The sequence below is a fragment of the Pleurodeles waltl genome, chromosome 10 (genome assembly GCF_031143425.1).
Source record: "Pleurodeles waltl isolate 20211129_DDA chromosome 10, aPleWal1.hap1.20221129, whole genome shotgun sequence".
NCBI classification, from domain to species: Eukaryota; Metazoa; Chordata; class Amphibia; order Caudata; family Salamandridae; genus Pleurodeles; species Pleurodeles waltl.
Window position 1 is genome coordinate 576,185,151 of NC_090449.1, and position 24,132 is coordinate 576,209,282.

At 43.8% G+C, this 24,132-nt stretch overlaps 1 protein-coding gene across 2 annotated transcripts in view; it reads left to right on the forward strand.

Moving 5' to 3' along the window:
* Positions 1–24,132, forward strand: part of OBSCN (obscurin, cytoskeletal calmodulin and titin-interacting RhoGEF) — a 1,961,032-nt gene that overhangs the window by 196,412 nt on the left and 1,740,488 nt on the right. For both annotated transcript variants that reach the window (XM_069211034.1, XM_069211033.1), the window contains exon 12: positions 10,384–10,659. In XM_069211034.1, coding sequence (XP_069067135.1) covers positions 10,384–10,659 — 276 coding nt within the window. The remainder of the gene's footprint in view (positions 1–10,383; positions 10,660–24,132) is intronic.

Consider the following 24,132-nt stretch of genomic DNA (forward strand, 5'->3'; position numbering starts at 1 on the left):
TTTCTATCAGTTTGCCCAGGAAAGGTCCATTTGTAATTGGTCTGTAGTTGTTGGGGTCATGCGGGTCTTGGTTTGTTTTCTTCAATAACGGTTGTATGTATGCCTTTTTCAGGTCTTCAGGACAAGTTCATGTACTGAATGAGTTACTGATGACTCTTCTTACAGGTGTGGCAGCAGAAGTAGATAAAAGAATGTTCTTGAAGATGTGTGGTGCACAAGGGTCAGAAAGGCAGCCGGAAGGCCTGCTTGTTTTGACCAAATCCATAAATTCACCTTGTGATATTTGTTTGAAGGAGTGCACAGGCTAGGTTGATTTACTCCTGGAGGGTATTTTAGGAAACAGCTTGTAACTGATGGTTTTCTTTTGTTTTATATAGGAGTCCAGTGTGTCTGCCTTGGCTGTGTAATGAGTTGCCAGTTTTGTTTGCAAAATCCTGAGTAGAGGGATTACTTCCTTCCATGCATTTAGTTTTTCGAAATTCATTGAGAATTTTATACAATTCTTTAGTTGAAGATTTAGCATTTAAAATTCTGTTTGAGTAGTACCTTTTTTAGATTTTTTGATTGATAGTTTGTATACTCTGTTAAATTTGTTTAGCTAAAGTTTATCTTGAATGTTTTTTGTTTTGTGCCACGTCCGTTGCAGCTTTCTGATTCGTTGCTTTATCTTTTTAAGTTCTGTGTTTCTCCAAGGTGTTGCTTTTCATTTGTCCTGTTTAATTTTTCTGAGTGGTATTAGGATATTGAAAGCTTCTTGTAGCCACTCATAACGTTTTGAAACATAATTAATTGTGTCTAGATCTGTGTTGGCTGTTAGTTGTGTTTGTAAGTCTTCAAAATTGAGTTTGCGCCATGGTCGATAGGTGCATGTCTGTAAGGTGCCGTGGGGTGTGTTGATTTGTGGTGTTTTACATCGGAAAGTTACCAAAAGGTGGTCTGACCATGTGATTGGTGTGATGCTTTGAACGGTAACTAGTTCAGGGTTTGCAAAAATGACATCTAGGATGTGTTCAGCGATGTGTGTGGGATTGTGTACAATCTGATATAGGTTCACTGTGACTAGGCCAGTGCTGATAGCTTTGGATGGGGCATATTGGGTTTGTCAAACCAAATGTTTAGGTTCCCAAGAATGCATAGGTTTGAGTATAATGTTATAAGGTTTGGGACCGTATCTAGAAAAGTGTCTGGAGATTTTGAATTTTTAGGTGGATGTCTGTAAAGAGGAAAAAGTTACAGGAAGAAGTTGGTGTAGGGTTGCATCTGGTGAGGAGGGCTTCATATCCTTGAATGGAAATGTTGTATGTTTTACAGAGATTTATTGCTTGCTTGAATATAATAGCTAGTCCACCTCCTCTTTTGCCTATATGGTTTTGTGTGATGGTTTGATTGCCTGGAGGAACGGCTTCATGCAACAACAGGGCCATGTCATCGTCTAACCATGATTCCGTTACGAATAGTAAGTCAGGTTGTGTGTCAGTGAGCAGGTTGTAGATGTGGTGCTTGTTTTTTTTTTAGAGTGATCGAGCATTTAGGATCAGGCAGTTTAGGAAATGTGCGTTTGTGGTGCTGTTTTGTTTTGGAGAAGTTTGAGCAGAATATTTTGAGCTTGTAGCAGTTGTGTTGTTAGTTGTGATAACTGTTTGAGGGTCACAATAGTCCTGTTTTTCTATATAGTGTTCCTCGTCCAGGAGGCTTTGGAGGCATTTTGTTGGGTATGTGTGTGTTGGTGGTGGACTTGGTGGCTGAGAGTGACACGATGAATGTAGTTTGTTTGTAGAGTAGCCCTTTTGCGTAATAGACAAGGGGTCGCAAAGTTGTTAATTGTGGCATGTTGTTTATTTTGTTTACGTCAGTTTAGTGTGGAAGGGGTATGGGTTAGGGGTGGTGGAGGAGCATGTGGGTCATAATGTAAGGCTCTAAATTGTGCAATGGATGAGAGGCGGGTGAATGAATGTTGCTCTGTTGGAGTGTTGGGTGCTTGTGGTAGATGCTTGTGAAGAGTGAGAATTTAAGAGTAAAGATTGGGCAGGATTTGTATTATTTGTGTAGTCATGAGGCTGGGAGTGGGTGTGACGGAAAGTATAAAGGTTTGTGTTATTTTGTTTTGCTGATGCATGGTTTGTTTTGTTTTTGTGGAATAGTGAGGGGAGATATTGATGTAGTGGTATTCTGTGAAGGATTTGTATGTGAGTTAGTGCTGGTGAGTGGTATTAGAATATTACAGGGGGTGTTGATGTGTTTTGGAAAAGAGTGTATGAGGTGTGTAAGAGAGGATGGCCAAGGGTTAGGGGTGTTTGTGTTAGTATTTATCACTGGAAGAGATAATATGTGTGGTGAAGTGGAGTGTAAGGATTGTATGGTTGTGTGTAAATGGTGAAGAGAGGGGGACAGTGTTTGTGGATGCAGTGATGGAAGTCTGGGTATAGGTATTGTCATTATAAAAGGGGATCTTGAAAGAGCAAATAGAGGACAGTGCTGTTGGGTTGTATCAACAGGGATTGTGTGTCTGGATGGCTAAAATTAATGTATAATGTGGTTCTGTGTTGTGTGGGCGATGGCAGGACGTGTTAGTGGGAATGAACAGAGTTGTGTTTGGTGTGAGAATGAAGGTGTCTTACTGTTGTAGTTTTGGTGGCTATATTTATAGGTGTGGTATGTGGGGTTTTGTGCTGGTTGATGAGACATTGCAATCCTTATATGGTCTGTTTGTGGTGCATCAGTTGGATGCCTTTGCTGATATTGTGTTTGGATGTTGGACGGGATATGTAGGGAATAAGGTCCTTTCTGATAAATGGTAAATAGGGCAGCATTTCTGGCCCTAGGTACGCTCAGTCCTGGACAGGCCTAAACCGGCAATTGCCCTTGTCCTCTCTGCCCTCAGCCGTGACACCCGGACGGAGACTCCCTGAGCCCTAGGCTTAAATAGCTCTATTAGCCAATAGAAACCTAGCGGTAACCGTAACCAATCTGATTTGTAACCCTATAGCCAATGACAGACCCAGCCATATTAACCAATCACACCCCTAGTCCTGACTACCAATCGCAACAGTAACCCTAAAACCTCAGTCCAAAACCACGGACCAATAGGAATCCCAACCCTATTACCAATCACAATAGGAACCTTAAAAGCACAGACCAATAGGAATCCCAACCCTAGTACCAATCACAAAAGAAACCCTAAAAACACAGACCAATAGGAATCCCAACCCTATTACCAATCACAAAAGAAGCCCTAAAGGCATGGACCAAAAGGAATCCCAACCCTAGTACCAATCACAAAAGAAGCCCTAAAACTACAGATAAATAGGAATCCCAACTCTAGTACCAATCCCAAAAGAAACCCTAAAACCACGGACCAATAGGAATCCCAACCCTAGTACTAATCAGAACGCAGACCCTAATCCTTAGGCCAATAGAAATAGTAGTCCCATCAATCAATCTCAACAACATATGCAACAACCAATAGAAACTTATATTAGGGCCACCTTAACTGATGCCCAAAGCCCTGGGGAAGGGAGGAGGGAGGTTCTGTCCTGTTCAGAATCTCCTTGGATACAGATGGGCAGAATCCACACTTCCAAGGCAGCAGTGTCTACTTTCCAGGTAAGGGACAGATGAAATAGCACTGAAATACTGCTTGTCGCGCACTATTTGGCTTTTTCAAGCCAAAAGAAGTGGTGCAGACACTTTCTAAACACAATTTAAATCACAGAAACAGATTAGGCAGTCTCCTAAACACACTCTGGTTAGTCACAGAGGTCTATATAGCCTTTGTTTTTTTTTTAAAAGGGTTGGTGACGGTTGGCCTTATGCAGTTTTTGCCACAAACTAGGAGGGAAATTTCAGTCAAAGGTAAATATCAGCAGTTTAAAAAGGCCAATCTTGCTAAAACACAGGGAGACAACAGTAAATAGGCATGAGTAGCAGTACAAATACTTTTTAACAAATAACAAGATTTCCCAGAAAGTCTGGGGCTCTTACCAGCCTCCTAGATGTTCTTGATCACTGGGCTGTATTAGGGTGCAGGGCAAAGCTGGGCTCACAATATGAAGGTGGCAGTCTTGGGGTTCCCTCCACATACTAAAAGGCCCATTGCAGGTGTTAGAGGAGTGCTCAGATTGCCTGGGATCTGGAGAGCCAGTCACCAAGTCCAAGCCCCTGTGGATGGAAGGAGGGATGTGCTGCTTTATTCACAATTTCCTTGGATATAGCGAGGCAGAATTCACACTTCCAAGCTAGCAGAGTCTACTTTCCAGGTAAGGGACAGATTGAAAAGGACTGAAATACTGCTTTTGCACCCTCAGATATTTGGCTTTTTCATGGCAAAACAAGTGGTGCAGATACTTTCTAAACACAATTTAAATCACAGAAACATATTAGGCAGTCTTCTAAACACACTCTGGTTAGCCACTGAGGTCTATGTAGCCTTTTTTTTAAATGGGGGGGGGGGGGTGGCGGTTAGCTTTATGCAGTCTTTTGCTACAAACTAGGGGGGAAATTTCAAACATTCACAGGTAAAAAAAACAGCAGTTTAAAAAGGCCAAGCTGGCTGAAACACAGGGAGCCTACAGTATACAGGCACGGGTAACAATACAAACACTTTCTAACAAATAACAAGATTTCCCAGAAAGTCTGGAGCTCCTACCAGTCTCCGAGGATTTCTTGATCACTGGGCGCAGGGAAAAGTTGGGCTCACAAAATGGAGGTGGTGGTCTTGGGGTTCCCTCTGAAAACCTAAAGGCCCGGTGCAGGTGTTAGAGGAGGGCTCAGGTTGCCTGGGAGCTAGAGAGCCAATCACCATGCCCCAGCCCCAGTCTGCTATCCTCAAGTTCATCTATTACAGTGGTAACACATGCGTCAAATATGTTATTATAAAGGGTGACTAAAATAATGTCAAAGGAGTACGGGACCTGCAATAACACCAACTGGAAATAAGGAGTGAAATTATTTATCCTGATAGAAAGACCAGTTAGTTTTACAGGATGCAAAATGGCTATCCCCCCAAACTTCCCAAAGCTGTACTACGTAGGGTTTGAAATCCATTTACACAAAAATCCTCAATAGACCACGTTGCATGGAAGCAAGCAATGTCTGCATTATTAATAACAGAGATTTAATAATGTTGAATGAATGCCTGCAATGTTCCTTGAGAGAATCATAAGACCTCTGTGTGGTATATAATCAATTGTAATATTAATGTAGATTGTTCTCTTTGCTCTGCTCTCATCAAACCTTCCTAACATTCCATATTCTACATGATGTCAGACTATGACATCGGCCTGAGAGCAGAGCAAAGAGAACAATCTACATTAATATTACAATTGATTATATACCACAATGAGGTCTTATGATTCTCTCAAGGAACATTGCAGGCATTCATTCAACATTATTAAATCTCTGTTATTAATGTTCATCAAATAAAATTAAGGAAAGGATCAGTCCCTGTTATGGCTAAAGTGCGACCTATTCCTATTTCTTTGAAGGATGATGTGGAAAAGGAAATTAAGAGACTGTGTGGTGAAGGTATCATTGAACCTGTGGAGTCATCAGAGTGGGTTTCATCCATTGTAGTAGCAAGGAAACAATCTGGTGAGCTGAGGTTATGTGTGGATTTGAGAAATCTCAATAAATGTGTCATCAGTGATCAATTTCCTTTACCCAACATCACGGAAATGGTCACTTTACTATCTGGATCTAGATTTTATACGAAATTTGATTTAACCTCAGCATATCACCAAGTCATGCTACATCCTGATTCACGTGATCTTACTACGTTTATCACTCCTTTTGGTACATACAGATTTCTAAGAATGCCTTTTGGATTAGTCTCTGCAGCAGCGGTTTTCCAAAGATTGATGTATAATCTGTTTGGTTCCATGGCCGGTGTCAAGTGTTTTCAGGATGACATTTTGGTATATGGAAGTTCAATGTTTGAGCATGACGAGAGGGTTAGGAATGTTCTTACCATCCTTAGAGATCATGGTCTCACACTTAAGTTGAAAAAGTGTCATTTCAAGGAAACTGAGGTGGATTATTTAGGTCACAAAATTTCTGCAACAGGTCTGCATCCTAAGAAGGAGTTAGTGGATGAGAGCAGAGCTGAGAGGAGGAGAGTGTAGTTGGCTGTGGATGGGATGCTTCAATAAAGGACCAGATTTCATACCTTCTTGATCCAACTTTCATCTTTTCAACACTCATCTATCAGCCACAGTCCTACTTGGTGTGTCCTTAGGATCTACTAAGCTCAGAACCTAATTTTCCTGGGGAAACACCTCATGCCCCAAACTTGTTAGGTTCCCCAGTCATGCATAGCACATCAGTGATAGAACAGTTCTGGGCTACTAAACCAACTTTGGGGCAGAGTCAGTCCAAATCTTCCAAGGGGGTCAATACTTCAAAATAATTTCTGACTTCCACATTAAAGGTTGGCCTATCTACAGGGAGTGCAGAATTATTAGGCAAATTAGTATTTTGACCACATCATCCTCTTTATGCATGTTGTCTTACTCCAAGCTGTATAGGCTCGAAAGCCTACTACCAATTAAGCATATTAGGTGATGTGCATCTCTGTAATGAGAAGGGGTGTGGTCTAATGACATCAACACCCTATATCAGGTGTGCATAATTATTAGGCAACTTCCTTTCCTTTGGCAAAATGGGTCAAAAGAAGGACTTGACAGGCTCAGAAAAGTCAAAAATAGTGAGATATCTTGCAGAGGGATGCAGCACTCTTAAAATTGCAAAGCTTCTGAAGCGTGATCATCGAACAATCAAGCGTTTCATTCAAAATAGTCAACAGGGTCGCAAGAAGCGTGTGGAAAAACCAAGGCGCAAAATAACTGCCCATGAACTGAGAAAAGTCAAGTGTGCAGCTGCCACGATGCCACTTGCCACCAGTTTGGCCCTATTTCAGAGCTGCAACATCACTGGAGTGCCCAAAAGCACAAGGTGTGCAATACTCAGAGACATGGCCAAGGTAAGAAAGGCTGAAAGACGACCACCACTGAACAAGACACACAAGCTGAAACGTCAAGACTGGGCCAAGAAATATCTCAAGACTGATTTTTCTAAGGTTTTATGGACTGATGAAATGAGAGTGAGTCTTGATGGGCCAGATGGATGGGCCCGTGGCTGGATTGGTAAAGGGCAGAGAGCTCCAGTCCGACTCAGACGCCAGCAAGGTGGAGGTGGAGTACTGGTTTGGGCTGGTATCATCAAAGATGAGCTTGTGGGGCCTTTTCGGGTTGAGGATGGAGTCAAGCTCAACTCCCAGTCCTACTGCCAGTTCCTGGAAGACACCTTCTTCAAGCAGTGGTACAGGAAGAAGTCTGCATCCTTCAAGAAAAACATGATTTTCATGCAGGACAATGCTCCATCACACGCGTCCAAGTACTCCACAGCGTGGCTGGCAAGAAAGGGTATAAAAGAAGGAATTCTAATGACATGGCCTCCTTGTTCACCTGATCTGAACCCCATTGAGAACCTGTGGTCCATCATCAAATGTGAGATTTACAAGGAGGGAAAACAGTACACCTCTCTGAACAGTGTCTGGGAGGCTGTGGTTGCTGCTGCACGCAATGTTGATGGTGAACAGATCAAAACACTGACAGAATCCATGGATGGTAGGCTTTTGAGTGTCCTTGCAAAGAAAGGTGGCTATATTGGTCACTGATTTTTTTTTGTTTTGTTTTTGAATGTCAGAAATGTATATTTGTGAATGTTGAGATGTTATATTGGTTTCACTGGTAATAATAAATAATTGAAATGGGTATATATTTTTTTTTGTTAAGTTGCCTAATAATTATGCACAGTAATAGTCACCTGCACACACAGATATCCCCCTAACATAGCTAAAACTAAAAACAAACTAAAAACTACTTCCAAAAATATTCAGCTTTGATATTAATGAGTTTTTTGGGTTCATTGAGAACATGGTTGTTGTTCAATAATAAAATTAATCCTCAAAAATACAACTTGCCTAATAATTCTGCACTCCCTGTATTACAGGGCATATGGAATTTCAGGTGGTATTATTAATTAGGAGAACCAGGGGTCTAGAGAAATAACCCAGGGGCAACGTCTGAATTGATCCTGGAATTTGATTCCAATTATACAGGTAAATGAGGAGAACACTAACCATGTTAGGAGATTCAAAATTATTAATCACACAGTGTCCAGTTGTGATTTTGCCTGGCCCAGTCCAGTTTTTTTTTCTTACAATTAGAATCTTGATTTGCCAATCCAGGGGGTTCTTCTTACCATTAGAATCTCAACTGACAAACCGCAGGACCAACCAGAGTTTTCCTTCGGCAGTGAATTCTCTTATTTTTTAAAGCTGAATAACCGCCCTTCGTAGACGATGATAAAGTCAGGACATCTTTTAGGACTATTATGTATGGAATACACTCAGGTGGTAACTGCGGAAAGGTATTTTCCATAATCACAGAGACTCTCTGGCCTTCACCAATACCAGTTATTTCCTCCCTGTTATTTTCAAGGGGATTTCCTGCCCCACCCCTTGTTACAGGATTATTGGTTTTGCCAGCTTGCTCAAGAGATATTGTCTATAATTACAGGGGGCTCATCTATGCTTCAACCTGGATGATTTGGCTGGTTTCCCTGAGTTAATCTGGACTGTTGAGTATGGGCCTCAAGTTCGTTTAATTTGCATTTTTGATTTTCCAAACTTGACAAAACTTTAGCACAAAAGTCATTAAACATACCTTCCAATTTGTCAATCTGGTTTGAAAAGTGAGTGGTTATATGTGATTCAAAATTTTGTAGATCTTTCATAGATGGCACCTTCAAGTTAGCAGTTTGTTTCTTTTTGTTAGCCCTAGAAACCCCATTGTCTGTGTTTTTTATACAGGGACTAAGGTTGGGAGCGACCACAATTCCCTCTGTGGAGGTACAGACTCCCCTTGTTCCTTTTAGATGGGTGGGAGGAGGTTGTTAGCTGACCATCCTCTTCCAGTTAACCAACCCCCTTTCTAGATATTCCCTCAAAATGAGTAAGTACTGCATCCATCGCTCCACCCATTTCTTTGCCTGATAGAGTGACAGCTGGACTCACAGTTTTTATATTTTTACATCCTAGCAGACTTGAAGCAGCCTTATGCACCCTGCATGAGGCTTTCCTTGCAACACAAATTCTCCCCCAACCGAGCTAATCTCTGAGTTGATGGCCCCCATAGCAATGGTCAGATAATTGGTGATGGCCTTAGTATAAGAGCTTTCTTGTGGGCCATTTACTTTTCTCTGCAAAGAGAACCCTGATGTATATCGGCACCAAAAAATAAATTTCAAATCACTATACATTTTGTCTCCCTCTCAGCTGCCCAACATCAACCAACCAAAAGAGTGGGCCCAGCCTTGTCTGGACATGTCCGGGCGCAGACGGGTCCGCTCTTGGCCTGGTCTTTGCCTTGGCACACTCCCACGCATGTGGCGCGGGCAGGGAGATCACGATATGTAGCACCCAACTGGCTCAAATCCACAGCCCCTCCTCCTCTCAGCTGACTCACAGGGCGTGTGGGCAATGCAGTCCTTCCCCACTCCTTGATGGCTGATGGCGTGTCCGGTGCTGTGAGCAGGGAGACCAAAATATATAGCACCGACTGGCATGAATCCATGCCTCTGCTTCCTCTCAGCTGACTCACAGGGCTTGTGGGCACTGTAGTCCTGCCACACTCCTTGGCAGTTGCTGGGGCATCCCATGCTGTGGACAGGGGGACCACAATATATAGTGCCTATCTGGTGCAAATCCACGGCCACCCCTCCTCCAGCTGACTCACAGGGCTTGTGGGCAACGTAGTCCTGCCCCACTCCTTGGGAGCTGCCAGTGTGTCCCCTTGTATATTTACACGTGCAGAATCCACGCATATACAAAGATAGGACTGTCTGGTCTTTTTATGGGCGAAGACCCTCCACTTGTAAATATATTACTCGTACATCCCTTTGTGAATTGCAAACAATCGTACAGTTTCACAAAAGTAAGTTGTGCCTCCGCACTCATAACAATACAATTCGTAACTCCCTTTGTGAATATCAAACATTACACAAACGTGTAAGTTTACCTTTATGAATCAGACCCAATGTATATAATTGCATGTTACCAGAATACTGGCTGATCTTAGTTCCTGTAGATTTAACAAACCTTCCCTAGTGACACAGATACACTTCAAAATTAAGTGGTAGTGATAAACAGCCACAGGGACCATGCAGCAATTGTCTTTAAAAGGTGACCAACTATACCGAGAAAATATTGTTGCTTTCATTGTTGGGAAGGCTGCTTACAATACCCCTGTCAGTATATGAAACTAGAAATATTTATCTTTACGATTTTTCTAATTTGTTTATATTTGTTTCTCACTGACTCAATAGAGCCAGAAGCAGCATTTGCAAACCAGGAGAAGGTGCAGAAAGAGGTCAAGGCTATTCTGGCACAGAGTGCCACCCTGAGCTGTGACGTGTCCCATGTGAAGACAGAGGTGAAATGGTACAAGGATGGGAAATTGATCACCTCCAGCAAGAAGTTAAAGGTAGAAAGCGACGGCAAATCCCGCCGGTTGGTGGTGGAGCAGATAGAAAAGAAAGATGCTGGAGAGTACACCTGTGAGGCAGCTGGACAGAAACTGAACTTCAGAGTCCATGTCGCAGGTAAATTCAGTATTTCTTTTCTGTTGGCAAACATGAATTTGGTAAATATTGCGAAGATGAAAACTGAAGATGAAAGAGGAAAAATTGATTTTATTGTTCTGCCATAGACATGTTCCAATCCCTCAGAATGGTCCTTATATTTTTTTTACCCACACCCTGCTTAACTTACCACAATTCACTCCCAAAACCACTATCCAGCACTAGGAAGGGATCTTCTCTTCTTTTAAAACCCATTCAGATGTTGATAAAAGACTTCAAAGCATCCACTGCCGTGCAGCCCCCTTATTTGCCTTCTCTGATTCTAAACATTTTACTGTCTCACTGTGTCCAAATGCCAAAGCACAATCTCAAGTTCAGATCACCATCTCTTTGTAACCACAAACTGTGAAAGCCTCCACTAGACAAATGCCATGATGCTTGTCGGCATATCTCTACAGTATGGCATATTCATAATTGTATGTCTGTTACTGCAGTGATGCCATGTGACCAAATACACAGGTAGTTTAAAACATCCCAAGATTTGCATTGAAAACTAAATTAAGGACATGGAGATAAGTTATTCTACATTTTCAAGCAATTCCAAGCATGGTTCCCATGGATCTGTGTTCTGCTCAAAGCCACACCTCCATGTGTCCCGTTTTTAAATGTTTTTCTGAGGTCATATAAATATCTCCTCTGTATATATACCCAAAAAGGACATGTTGTTAATTTAGGTAAACTGACCATATTAATACCCCCTATCTTGGATTTCCCCACTAATGGTGCCTCTTTGAGATTCAGCAGTCATTTGTAATTTAACTTAATCAACACAGCAGATACTTTTACCAGGGATCACACACTAATTGTGCATCCTGGGCTCAAGAAAAAACAGGATTGTCCAGTTATCAAGAAAGTTAATAGCACACCATTTAACTATTCCACAAAGAGGATAGGTGGTTTTCAGCAGAAAATACACAATAATCACATTTTCCTCTCATTTGGTTTTGCCAAATTACTTTTGAATTTCATTTATTTACATAGACATTTAGAATGTCTCCAAGCGCTTTTAATTTTTGTCTCATGGGTCAGAGAGGTGATAAACAAAAGCCCATGTTTAAAAGTTATTTCTTGTTGACTTACTCTTAAGTTTGAATGGATTTCTGACTTTTTAGCAAATAATAAGGAATTTCAGGAGTACTTGATGAAATGTATGTTGGTAGAATAATTTCTAAAGGACACCAGTGTGTAAAATATATGGATGTATAATTTCAACCAGTTAGAAGATTTTTCATGCGTAAAAGATACACAGAAGTACATTAGCAGATGTAACTTTTCTTTCCTCACAAGGAAGATATTGTTCTTCATTGGAAACCCCTGCCACTACATGTCTCTTAAATATGAGGGTGTTTGCTCCCTTTAAGATCCCTGGAAAGACCACTAGCTCTGCCCTTCTCATATGTATGTTGATCAGGGTGAGAATTCTTTCAGTAGAGGGATGTGAATAACCAGAAGTCTATCTTGATGTCAGATTTTCAGCATCATAAGTGCACTTCAGAACCATAAACTTTGACCATCCCTAACAAAGTGTTTTTTTGTGCAGCAAAGCCCCATTTTCTGTACCAGACAAACTGGGCCTTATTACGAGTGCGGTAGTCTATAGACCACCACACTCGTTGTGGCGGTCTGGACTGCTTCCAATGTGGTGGTCCGACCACCACATTACAACCCTGGCGGTCCGACCGCCATGGAACCACCAGCTCCACCAGGATCTCATATCCCGACAGTCTGGAGGATGGTGGCGGTCCTAATCTGCCAGGGCACTCTGCAAGCCGCGCTGCCCTGGGGATTACAACCCCCTTCCCCGCCAGCAGTTTCATGGTGGTAGCACCGCCATGAAATGAAAAGGCTGGGGGAGAACGGGTGCAGGGGAGACCCAGTGAGGCTCCTGCACTGCCCATGCACTTGGCATGGGAAGGACAGGGGCACCCCTGGCCAGCACCCTCGGAATGTTCACTATCTGCTTTGCAGACAGTGAACATTGCGAGGGCGCTGGTGCACCCTGCAGGTAACAGCATTGATGCCTGCTCGATTACGAGCCGGAGACAATTCGGTAGCCTGTCTCCTGCTAGGCCGTCAGGCAGAAAATTAGGTTCCCGTCCACCGACCTAGTAGGAAACCCATTATTGCTCCAGCGGGGAGGTCTCCCCATAGGCGGCGGCCACCCTGTTGGGAGTTTGGCAGACAGTTTTCTGTCCGCCAAACTCATAATGGAGCCCACTGTGTTTGTAGGCAGGAACTGGTTAATTCTTAATGGTTCAAAAGGATATGTCTGAGTATCATGTAACACTAATGGATGATTCCAAGGAGGAACTAATAATTTTATTTTGAGCTAATACAGGACACAACTGCAGCCAACAAAATGTCAGCATTTCTCCTCCCACTGAAAACAATTTCTCTCATTGCTCAAAGGTAGTCATTGCATACCTTGAAGACCATTAGATAAACTTAAGGAAGTATCATTGAGTAAACCTTGCATGGCAGCGTGGAAATCATAAGAAATATGAATAAGTTCCTTGTGTACCCAGCAATTCTGAAAAACCTTTAAGCAGTTTTTGTAGAATTTCAGAGTTGAAGGTCTTCGGGACAGCTAAATGAGGACCACTAATTCTCGAGATAGACTGTTTGCATCATCACCCTTTTGCCTTCCTGACTGGCAAGACTAAACATAGCAAAAGGGTTAATGGGTAGTGCAATCTTCTAAACTAGGGTTATCGATCACTCCGGGCCAAAGGAGACGTACCACTATTACTTCCAACAACTTTTCCTGGAGACATAGCATTATGGACATTATTAGTGGAAAGGGAGAGCTGCATATATCAGACCCTTCTGACAATGGAGGCAATGACGCCTTCCATGCATGCTTTAGAGTCCATTTACTTCAAGCACAATTTGGCAATTGGCAGTGAAAACAAACAGGTTGATTAATGTATTCCAGAAACACTGGTAAATCCCTGGTGATATAACCTCTCTTGGGATGATGGGGTTATCTGATTCATTCAGTCTATCTGGTAGTTGTCAGTTCCCCCAATAAAGGGATACAAAGAGGATTTGCACTTTCAGTTACACCTTTACCAAAATACAAAATGTCAGCTCATAAATTACTTTTTACTCAGGGGTTCATTACGGGTTTGGCAGTCGGACAATCTGGTGGTGATGAGGCGCCCATCAACCCAGCTGCATCACACCTAGTCGTATTACGATGTTCCCACCAGGCTGACTGGCAGGAATATCATATTATGACATTCCCACCGGTGAGCCCAGTGGGAACAGTGCTACTGGCCAATACTGTAGCACTACAGCACCCTCGGAATGTGTACTGTCTGCAAGTGCTGGACAAGGTCCCCCCCATTCCCTCTGCACTATGTTTCTGCCAGCCTTTTCATGGCGGGGTCCCTGCCATGAAAAGGTTGGTAGAAACTTGATTCATGATTAGCGTGGTGGAACTGAACTCAGCATCACCGTGGCTGACCAAGACTCCGACCGCAGTCAGCCCGTTGGGAACCATGTTCCTGGCGAGGACAGCGGTCCCCTGGCGGTCCAACCACCAGTGTTGTAATGTGGTAGTCGGACCACCTGGAGTGCGTCAATCCAACCACCACCGTGTCATTGGCAATCCTAGGACCGCCAATGTGGTATTGAGGCCTTGAATCTCCTAGTCAGTAGTCATAATCTAATTTCACCAAGTTGCATGTCTGAAATAAGATTTAGGGCCTTATTATGAGTTTGGCGGTCTTGGGACCGCCAAACCAGCAGTGCCGATCAGACTTCCAGATTACAACCCTGGTGGTTAAACCGCTGACACCTCCAGGATTATGGATCCCAAAGGGTTGGCGGCGGTTGAAATCGTGGTCAGTCGCAGCGGTGCTGGGTTCAGCACCACTGTGCTGATCAAGACTTACCATTCGGCCAGCCTTTTCATGGCGGGGTCCCGCCATGAAAAGTTTGGCACAAAGAGAGTGCATGGAGCCACAGTTAGGGCCCTGCACCGTCCGCAACCATGTTGTGGGCAGTGCTGGGGCCCCCCCTTTGGCCCCCGGCACCCTCAGTATGTGCACTGTCTGGTATAGCCCTGGGCACCCTATGGGCGATGGCATTGGCCTTGGCAAAGTCAGTGCCGCTGCACTGTTTCCACTGGGCTGACCAGCTGTAACCTCCTAATATGGAGATTTCCGCCGGTCAGCCAGTGGAAACATTGTAATTGGGCTGGGGGAGAGACCTCCAGCTCCATAGCAGTTTCGTCCCCATGGGTCTGGCAGGCCGACGGTTGGCCCATCAAACACGTAATAAGGCCCTCAGTTTTCAAAATCCATTTGTTGTATTCACTTGAGGGCCTTGAAGACTCCTGCCAACGATAATATATTGACAGTATTCCCTCCTACAGATCAAACATGCAGGAGCCAGTATATCAATTGAGATATATTGCCAGATCTTGGATGGGAAATCGAGCAAGCACTAAAGTAAGCACTTCATAAACTAGAGAAACAAAAGGGCAGCAAAGGGGATTATGTATGCACATCACCCACACTTTTCATATAAGTATCATAAAATAGTAAACTTGTTAAAGGTAATCTTTCTGAATGGACAACAATATGCAAACTTGTGACCCTGGGTATTCAAAGTGAAGCACTTCTGTGGTCCTTGGTTATTATTAAAAGCAGAACAATAAATCCATTAATTTTCTGAATCTCATGATTATCATACCAAATCCAATCCAAAGAAAAGAAAGGGGCATTCTAGATTAGTCCCTCAGCAAGTTTAATTACAGTGTTCCAGTGGGTTCCAACATATGTTTCATTAAATTTGCGATAAGCTCTTCATATTCCTCAGGGAAATTGATGAGATTGATGAGGTTATTCCTTTTCGAATTGCACCCCTGAGGAAGTCATAGGGCATAATGCCTGATTTATGAAACTGCAGTCTCGGCCCTGACTGTGATTAAAAATGAGGGCTGCTGAATTGCATTTGCGGACCACAGGCACATGAGACCAGGTAGGAATCATATAGTTGAAACCAAGCCTAGAATGGCTTATTCCTTACTGAAACAAAGAGGCACGTGAGGAATGTGGGCCTATTGGGTCTTGACCACCAAGCATGCAATACTGTGCTGGAGGTAACAGCCTCACCAGGAACATAAGTGGGAGTGAACAAGCTGGTAGAGGATCCTGTATCCCCCTGAGTGGAAGAGCATCCCTGGTAGGAGGCTAGACCGCCATAGTCATTGAAATTGACTTCCCAAGATTTTGGTGCAGATGAGAACCCCATTGACATTAAAAATGAGGGCCTACACACTGAGAGAGGTTGTTTAACTATATATCACCATCAAAAATATTTGTGTCAAAAATATCGCCAAAGAAAATCAAGAACACAAATATCGACTTTACATACTTTGAATAAAATATGGAAGACTACAATTGTGTCCCAAAAAAGATCATGATCAACTTTTAACTACTGTCCACTATATTAACATTAAAACGTATAATAACTTAAAAAATATTACGTTTTAAAAATATGCTTACAGTAAAAAATGTTTTACATGTATAACGTACCAACATAAAATACAAATGTGTAATTTAACATAATAAAAAATAAACATATAAAGATATAATTTAAACAGAAATTATAACAAAACTAAAAAAATGATTCCAATAACAAGCATCAAACCTTAAAGCATTTATACAATAACATTAAGATAAAACTAAATTACAAAAAAAATACTTCAAAAACATAAACACATATTTTACATTAAACTAACTTTAAAATCAAAACAAAAAATATGCTAATACAACTACAAAATCAGAATAAAGAAACAGACTTGGAGGGATCATATTCACTACACCCACTCCAACCTGACCAATAGTAAGCAAAGTGTTGAACTACGGAGGTGTCAGATGTACTATTCCCACTCTAACGTAAGCAAAAGTAAGGGTAAGTATTGGCTTTTGGAGGGGTCGGAACTATTATTCAACTCCAGTAGAGAAAATGCTAAATTTTAGAAAGCTCTGATATAATTATCCCTAATTTAAATTAATGCAAATTATTTACATATATATAAAAAAAACATAAAATATATTTCCATAAACATATACAAATGTAGCATGAAATAATGTACATGAATATTAAAAACTAAAAACATGGAATTCGCATTTAAACATTTTAATAGAATTACGTAAAAACGTATAGCAATTAAAAAATATGAAAAATGGATGTAAAATACTTGCCACACTATTAGCCTAAAATAACAAAACAAATTAAATTGATAACAGAAAACATAACAATACACAATATTTAAAAAATAGTAACACTACAAAATTAATTATTATCTAAAAAATGCTAATTATTATAAATTACTGAATATGTTTAAATGATTATCACAAGCAAATATTTAAATGACTAGTTAACAAATAACAAAAACTTGTTTTTAAAATTATCTATTAAATAACTAAAAAGTGTTTACATAATTATCTAATTACCAATTTAAAACGTATAAAAATAAATTTATAACAAATTACAAAATCAATATTTCAAAAAGCTGTGACCCTACTCCCCTACAAACCAAAACAATCCATCAAAATAAATTGACATAAAATAAAAAAAATATATTATCAAATAAAATAAAAATACTGAACATACTTAACATTAAAATAATAAATTCAAACACAAATTAATACATTTATTTAACTATAAATATGATAATAAAAGGCTTAAACATTAAGGTGGTCATTATAACCTCGGCGGTCTTTTTGCAAGACCGCAGAGGGACCGCTGTGCTGAAGACCGCCAATGCAGGCGGTTTTCTGCTCAGCAAATTATGACTGCTGGAAGCCCTCTGTCCTTTTTCGGACGGAGAGCCGCCAGCAGCCATACTGGCAGTCGGCGGCGAAGTGGAGGTTGCTCCACCTCCACCGCCCCATCAACAGAACACGCCCACCGAATCACGTTCCGTGATTCAGCATGCCGGTGTTCTGTTGACGGGGTGCTGCCGGCAGAGCAGCCCCCATGGATCCCGTCCCCTCCCGGAGGATCAGCGGACCAAGTGAGTTGATCATCCGTTAGGGGAGAGGGGTGGGGGGGTGTTTTGTGTTGTGTGCGTGCATGGAGGTGTGCGTGTGAGTATGTAGAGGGGGTGTGTGAGTGCGTGTATGCATGCAGGGGTGTGTTGTGTTTGGAAATGTGTGCGAGTCTGTCTGTATGTATGTCTGAATGGATGTGTGCATGTATGTCTGTGTGTGTGCCTGTTGGCATGTTTGTTGATATGTGTGCGGGTATGTGTGTTGGTGGTGTCTGCATGCGTGTACGGTGTGTGTCTGAGTTGCGATGTTGAGGGTAGGGGTGGGGAGGGGGGTCCTGCCACCTTTGGGGGGCGACAGGGGGTGTGAGGTGTGGGGGAGGACTCAGGGGTACGGGTGTGTGGTGGGGAGACCCCTATCAGTGCCAGGGAAGGAATTCCCTGGCACTGATAGTGCTTTCCGCCATGGACTTTATGGTGGTTCCCAACCCCATGGAATCCATGGCAGTCAGCCGGGTCGTGATACCGCGAGCGGTCTTGTGACGGCCGCCGGGCTGGAGACCCAAGTCTCCAGCCCAACGGTCATCTCCGCCCTGGCGATCGGAACCGAGAAGTGGCGGATGACCATGGCGGCAACTGCCATGGTCATAATTCCATTTTTTTACCGCCAGCCTGTTGGCGGTAAGACCGCCACTTCTCTGCCAACCGCCAGGGTCGTAACGAGGGCCTATGTTATTACCTTCTATATTCTGTCCCGAAATGTTTTTGACTTGACAATATTTTTTAAATTACATTTTGGCAGATCACTCTGGCTACAGCTCAGAGATCCACTATCATTGAACCAAGGACCCCAGGCTTTTAGAGCAGGTGAACACCCTCCTGTAATTGCAATTGAAGGCATGGGCACTGCCTGATGATCAGAACCCCACTATTACCAAGTGAGGGGACCGAACAAGAGGATTTCATGGTCGTTAAAATTGAAATGTTGTTTATGGAGGGCAGTGGCATAGTCAAGTTTGGGGAGTGGTCATTGCCCTCAACAAAGTTTGAAGGAGATCATATATTTTTGTGTTACACCAATTCCCCTAGTACAGTGCAGCATTAAGGTTATGGCAGTTAATTGCAGAACTACATGTAGTGAAATCAAGTATATGATCACAGTTACAAAGGAACCCTCTGTGCACTCAAGTAGTGCAATTCATGAAGTCCTCTTTGAGACAGAACCATCTCATATATTAGTTCCAGCAGCATTATTTTTCAAGCTAACTGGCTGTTGTGATAGAGAAGGAATTGAACATCATTTAGGGATTGCCAGGACTCGCTGCTGTGACCCCTGTCTTTCCTCTTGTGACCCATAACATTTGTTTTACAACCCATCGATTGGGACTCCACTCTTTATTTTCTTGCAATTTTTTTATTGCATTCATAGTAAATAATGTTTCGGTATACAGTAACAGTGTAATAAAACATGGAGTACAAATATCTGGAATATGACTCCCTGGCAGAGGTAAGTGCAAAAAATCTTTTTTTAAATGTATGGTGTGTGTATGCTTTCAGATGAGTTTATATGAGAGAGAGAGTGTGTGTAAGTGTGAATGTGGGCATATGTATAAGCGTGTGTGTGTGAAATTGCTCATATGATGTATTTCAGCTACCCCTGACACTTTGGTGAATTGACGCTCATGGAAAGAATACCCTCACAACAGGGGAAGTCAGGAGCTTTGCTTCAGCTCCATATGACTAAGGGCCTTATTACGATTTCAGCGGATAGAAAAGCCTCTCCGCCAAAATCCCAACGGGGAGGTTGCTGCTATTGTGGCTGCCTCCCTGTCGGGCCCATTACGAGTTTCCTGCTGGGTCAGTGGGCAGAAACCAGTTTCCAATCCCTTAGCCTAGTGGGAAATGGCCTACAGCATTGTCTCTAGCCCGTAATAAAGCCGCTTGGCAACCCTCCCAATGTTTCACTGTCTGGAACGGTGCTGGCCAGGAGGGCGGAGAATAAAGTTGTAATTCCCAGGGCAGCTCTGCTTGCAACGCTGCCCTGGTGGATTAGGACTGCTGTGACTGCCGGAACGACTAATACTGGCAGTGTTGGTGGTCGGACCACAGTCCACCTGCTGCAGTCGTAATATGGTGCTGAGACCACCACATGGGCAGTAGTCCAACTGCCACCGCGAACCGGGCAGTCATGAGACCGCCAGGTTCGTAATGCGCCCTTAAATGCATTTTCGTTTGTAGCTCTCACTAAACCTGGCAAACCGAATTGTCTGTAGGCACTCAGGGGCTGATTAGGAGTTTGGCTGACGGAAACACCCATCTGCCAAACCCCCGATGGGGTGGTCGCCGCTGTGCTGGTGATTTCTGTGCCAGCTCCATTTCGACTTTCCCACTGGGCTGACCAGTGTAGACCAAGGCTTCTGCCAGTCAGCCCAGTGGCAAAGGTGCGGCAGCAATGTTGCCGGCTCACCAGACAGTGCACATTGAGAGGGTGTTGGGCAGGGGGACCCCTACACTGCCCATGCCACAGCCATGGACAGTGCCCATGGGGCCCCCTGAACTTGTTCTCTGCCAACCTTTTCATGGTGGTTCAACCGCCATGAAAAGACTGGCGAAGAATTAGGTCGTAATCAGCAGGGCGGCGCTGAGTTCAGTGCTGCTCTAGCTGATCACAACCTGCACCGCCATCAGCCCTTCTGGATCTGAGATCCTGGTGGGGCAGCAGTAGGGTGGCGGGTCTGCAAGCCAACCTCGTAATATCGCCGTGGCTGTCCAACCGCCACCATGAAGTTGGTGGTCTTCGTATCGCCAGCCTTGTAATCAGGCCCTTCGTGTTTTGGCCAATAAGACTAGGTAATAAGGGAATGATTTAGAGTTTGGCGGATGGGTTATGCCATCATAAACGTGATGGATATCCTATCTACCATATTATGATAGGCAATGATAGGATGGTAATACGGTGGATGGGATATCCATCATGTCTATGACAGAGTAACCCACTCCTCCAAAATCAGAGCTAAAGTCACAGAAACATCAACAGTGGAGAAGGTGCATTTAAACTTAGGTTTCCTTGGTTAGAAAGTATGTAGTTTTTCCTTTAGACCACACCTGTTCCAAAGTATCCCTTCCTTATAATGCCAACTCACAACAGTCGACATTCAGTGTACCAGTTGGACACCTTAGGGAAATCCACAGAATCTTAGGGTTACACAGCGCTCTTAAATATACACAGAGGGTCCAATATTTCAGGAGGATATGTTTGTCCTAATGGTTGATTTTTGATTGATGTACCTGGTTAGTAAGTGGTACTTCATGAGTGTTTAGTACCTAGTGGAACATGCACAGAAATAAGCAAAAGTGGAGAAACGTCCCCATATATTTCTCTCCTCACTTGTAATTAGAGGCAGTGAGTTCCCACTGTACTGTCTGACTGGATTGGTTAAGTGGTTACTGTAAGGAAATGCCTCCTTGGCATGGTTGCCCCCTGACTTTTTGCCTTTGCTGATGCTATGTTTACAATTGAAAGTGTGCTGAGGCCTGCTAACCAGGCCCCAGCACCAGTGTTCTTTCCCTAACCTGTACTCTTGTATCCACAATTGGCAGACCCTGGCATCCAGATAAGTCCCTTGTAACTGGTACTTCTAGTACCAAGGGCCCTGATGCCAAGGAAGGTCTCTAAGGGATGCAGCATGTCTTATGCCACCCTGGAGACCTCTCACTCAGCACAGACACACTGCTTGCCAGCTTGTGTGTGCTAGTGAGGACAAAACGAGTAAGTCGACATAGCACTCCCCTCAGGGTGCCATGCCAGCCTCTCACTGCCTGTGCAGTATAGGTAAGACACCCCTCTAGCAGGCCTTACAGCCCTAAGGCAGGGTGCACTATACCATAGGTGAGGGTACCAGTGCATGAGCATGGTACCCCTACAGTGTCTAAACAAAACCTTAGACATTGTAAGTGCAGGGTAGCCATAAGAGTATATGGTCTGGGAGTCTGTCAAACACGAACTCCACAGCACCATAATGGCTACACTGAAAACTGGGAAGTTTGGTATCAAACTTCTCAGCACAATAAATGCACACTGATGCCAGTGTACATTTTATTGTAAAATACACCACAGAGGGCACCTTAGAGGTGCCCCCTGAACCTTAACCGACTATCTGTGTAGGCTGACTAGGTTTAGCAGCCTGCCACAAACCGAGACATGTTGCTGGCCCCATGGGGAGAGTGCCTTTGTCACTCTGAGGCCAGTAACAAAGCCTGCCCTGGGTGGAGATGCTAACACCTCTCCCAGGCAGGAATTGTCACACCTGGCGGTGAGCCTCAAAGGCTCACCTCCTTTGTGCCAACCCAGCAGGACACTCCAGCTAGTGGAGTTGCCCGCCCCCTCCGGCCAGGCCCCACTTTTGGCGGCAAGGCCGGAGAAAATAATGAGAATAACAAGGAGGAGTCACTGGCCAGTCAGGACAGCCCCTAAGGTGTCCTGAGCTGAGGTGACTCTAACTTTTAGAAATCCTCCATCTTGCAGATGGAGGATTCCCCCAATAGGGTTAGGATTGTGACCCCCTCCCCTTGGGAGGAGGCACAAAGAGGGTGTACCCACCCTCAGGGCTAGTGGCCATTGGCTACTAACCCCCCAGACCTAAACACGCCCTTAAATTTAGTATTTAAGGGCTACCCTGAACCCTAGAAAATTAGATTCCTGCAACAACAAGAAGAAGGACTGCCTAGCTGAAAACCCCTGCAGCGGAAGACCAGAAGACGACAACTGCCTTGGCTCCAGAAACTCACCGGCCTGTCTCCTGCCTTCCAAAGATCCTGCTCCAGCGACGCCTTCCAAAGGGACCAGCGACCTCGACATCCTCTGAGGACTGCCCCTGCTTCGAAAAGACAAGAAACTCCCGAGGACAGCGGACCTGCTCCAAGAAAAGCTGCAACTTTGTTTCCAGCAGCCCCAAAGAACCCTGCAAACTCCCCGCAAGAAGCGTGAGACTTGCAACACTGCACCCGGCGACCCCGACTCGGCTGGTGGAGATCCTACACCTCCGGAGGGACCCCAGGACTACTCTGATACTGTGAGTACCAAAACCTGTCCCCCCTGAGCCCCCACAGCGCCGCCTGCAGAGGGAATCCCGAGGCTTCCCCTGACCGCGACTCTCTGAAACCTAAGTCCCGACGCCTGGAAAAGACCCTGCACCCGCAGCCCCCAGGACCTGAAGGACCGGACTTTCACTGCAGAAGTGACCCCCAGGAGTCCCTCTCCCTTGACCAAGTGGAGGTTTCCCCGAGGAACCCCCCCCTTGCCTGCCTGCAGCGCTGAAGAGATCCCTAGATCTCCCATTGACTTCCATTACAAACCCGACGCTTGTTTCTACACTGCACCCGGCCGCCCCCGCGCCGCTGAGGGTGAAATTTCTGTGTGGACTTGTGTCCCCCCCGGTGCCCTACAAAACCCCCCTGGTCTGCCCTCCGAAGACGCGGGTACTTACCTGCAAGCAGACCGGAACCGGGGCACCCCCTTCTCTCCATTCTAGCCTATGTGTTTTGGGCACCACTTTGAACTCTGCACCTGACCGGCCCTGAGCTGCTGGTGTGGTGACTTTGGGGTTGCTCTGAACCCCCAACGGTGGGCTACCTTGGACCAAGAACTAAGCCCTGTAAGTGTCTTACTTACCTGGTTAACCTAACAAATACTTACCTCCCCTAGGAACTGTGAAAATTGCACTGTGTCCATTTTTAAAACAGCTATTTGTGAATAACTTGAAAAGTGTACATGCAATTTTGATGATTTGAAGTTCCTAAAGTACTTACCTGCAATACCTTTCGAATGAGATATTACATGTAGAATTTGAACCTGTGGTTCTTAAAATAAACTAAGAAAAGATATTTTCCTATATAAAAACCTATTGGCTGGATTTGTCTCTGAGTGTGTGTACCTCATTTATTGTCTATGTGTATGTACAACAAATGCTTAACACTACTCCTTGGATAAGCCTACTGCTCGACCACACTACCACAAAATAGAGCATTAGTATTATCTATTTTTACCACTATTTTACCTCTAAGGGGAACCCTTGGACTCTGTGCATGCTATTCCTTACTTTGAAATAGCACATACAGAGCCAACTTCCTACATTGGTGGATCAGCGGTGGGGTACAAGACTTTGCATTTGCTGGACTACTCAGCCAATACCTGATCACACGACAAATTCCAAAATTGTCATTAGAAATTGATTTTTGCAATTTGAAAAGTTTTCTAAATTCTTAAAAGACCTGCTAGGGCCTTGTGTTAGATCCTGTTTAGCATTTCTTTTAGAGTTTAAAAGTTTGTAAAAGTTTGAATTAGATTCTAGAACCAGTTGTAGATTCTTAAAAAGTATTCCAACTTTTAGAAGCAAAATGTCTAACACAGATGTGAATGTGGTGGAACT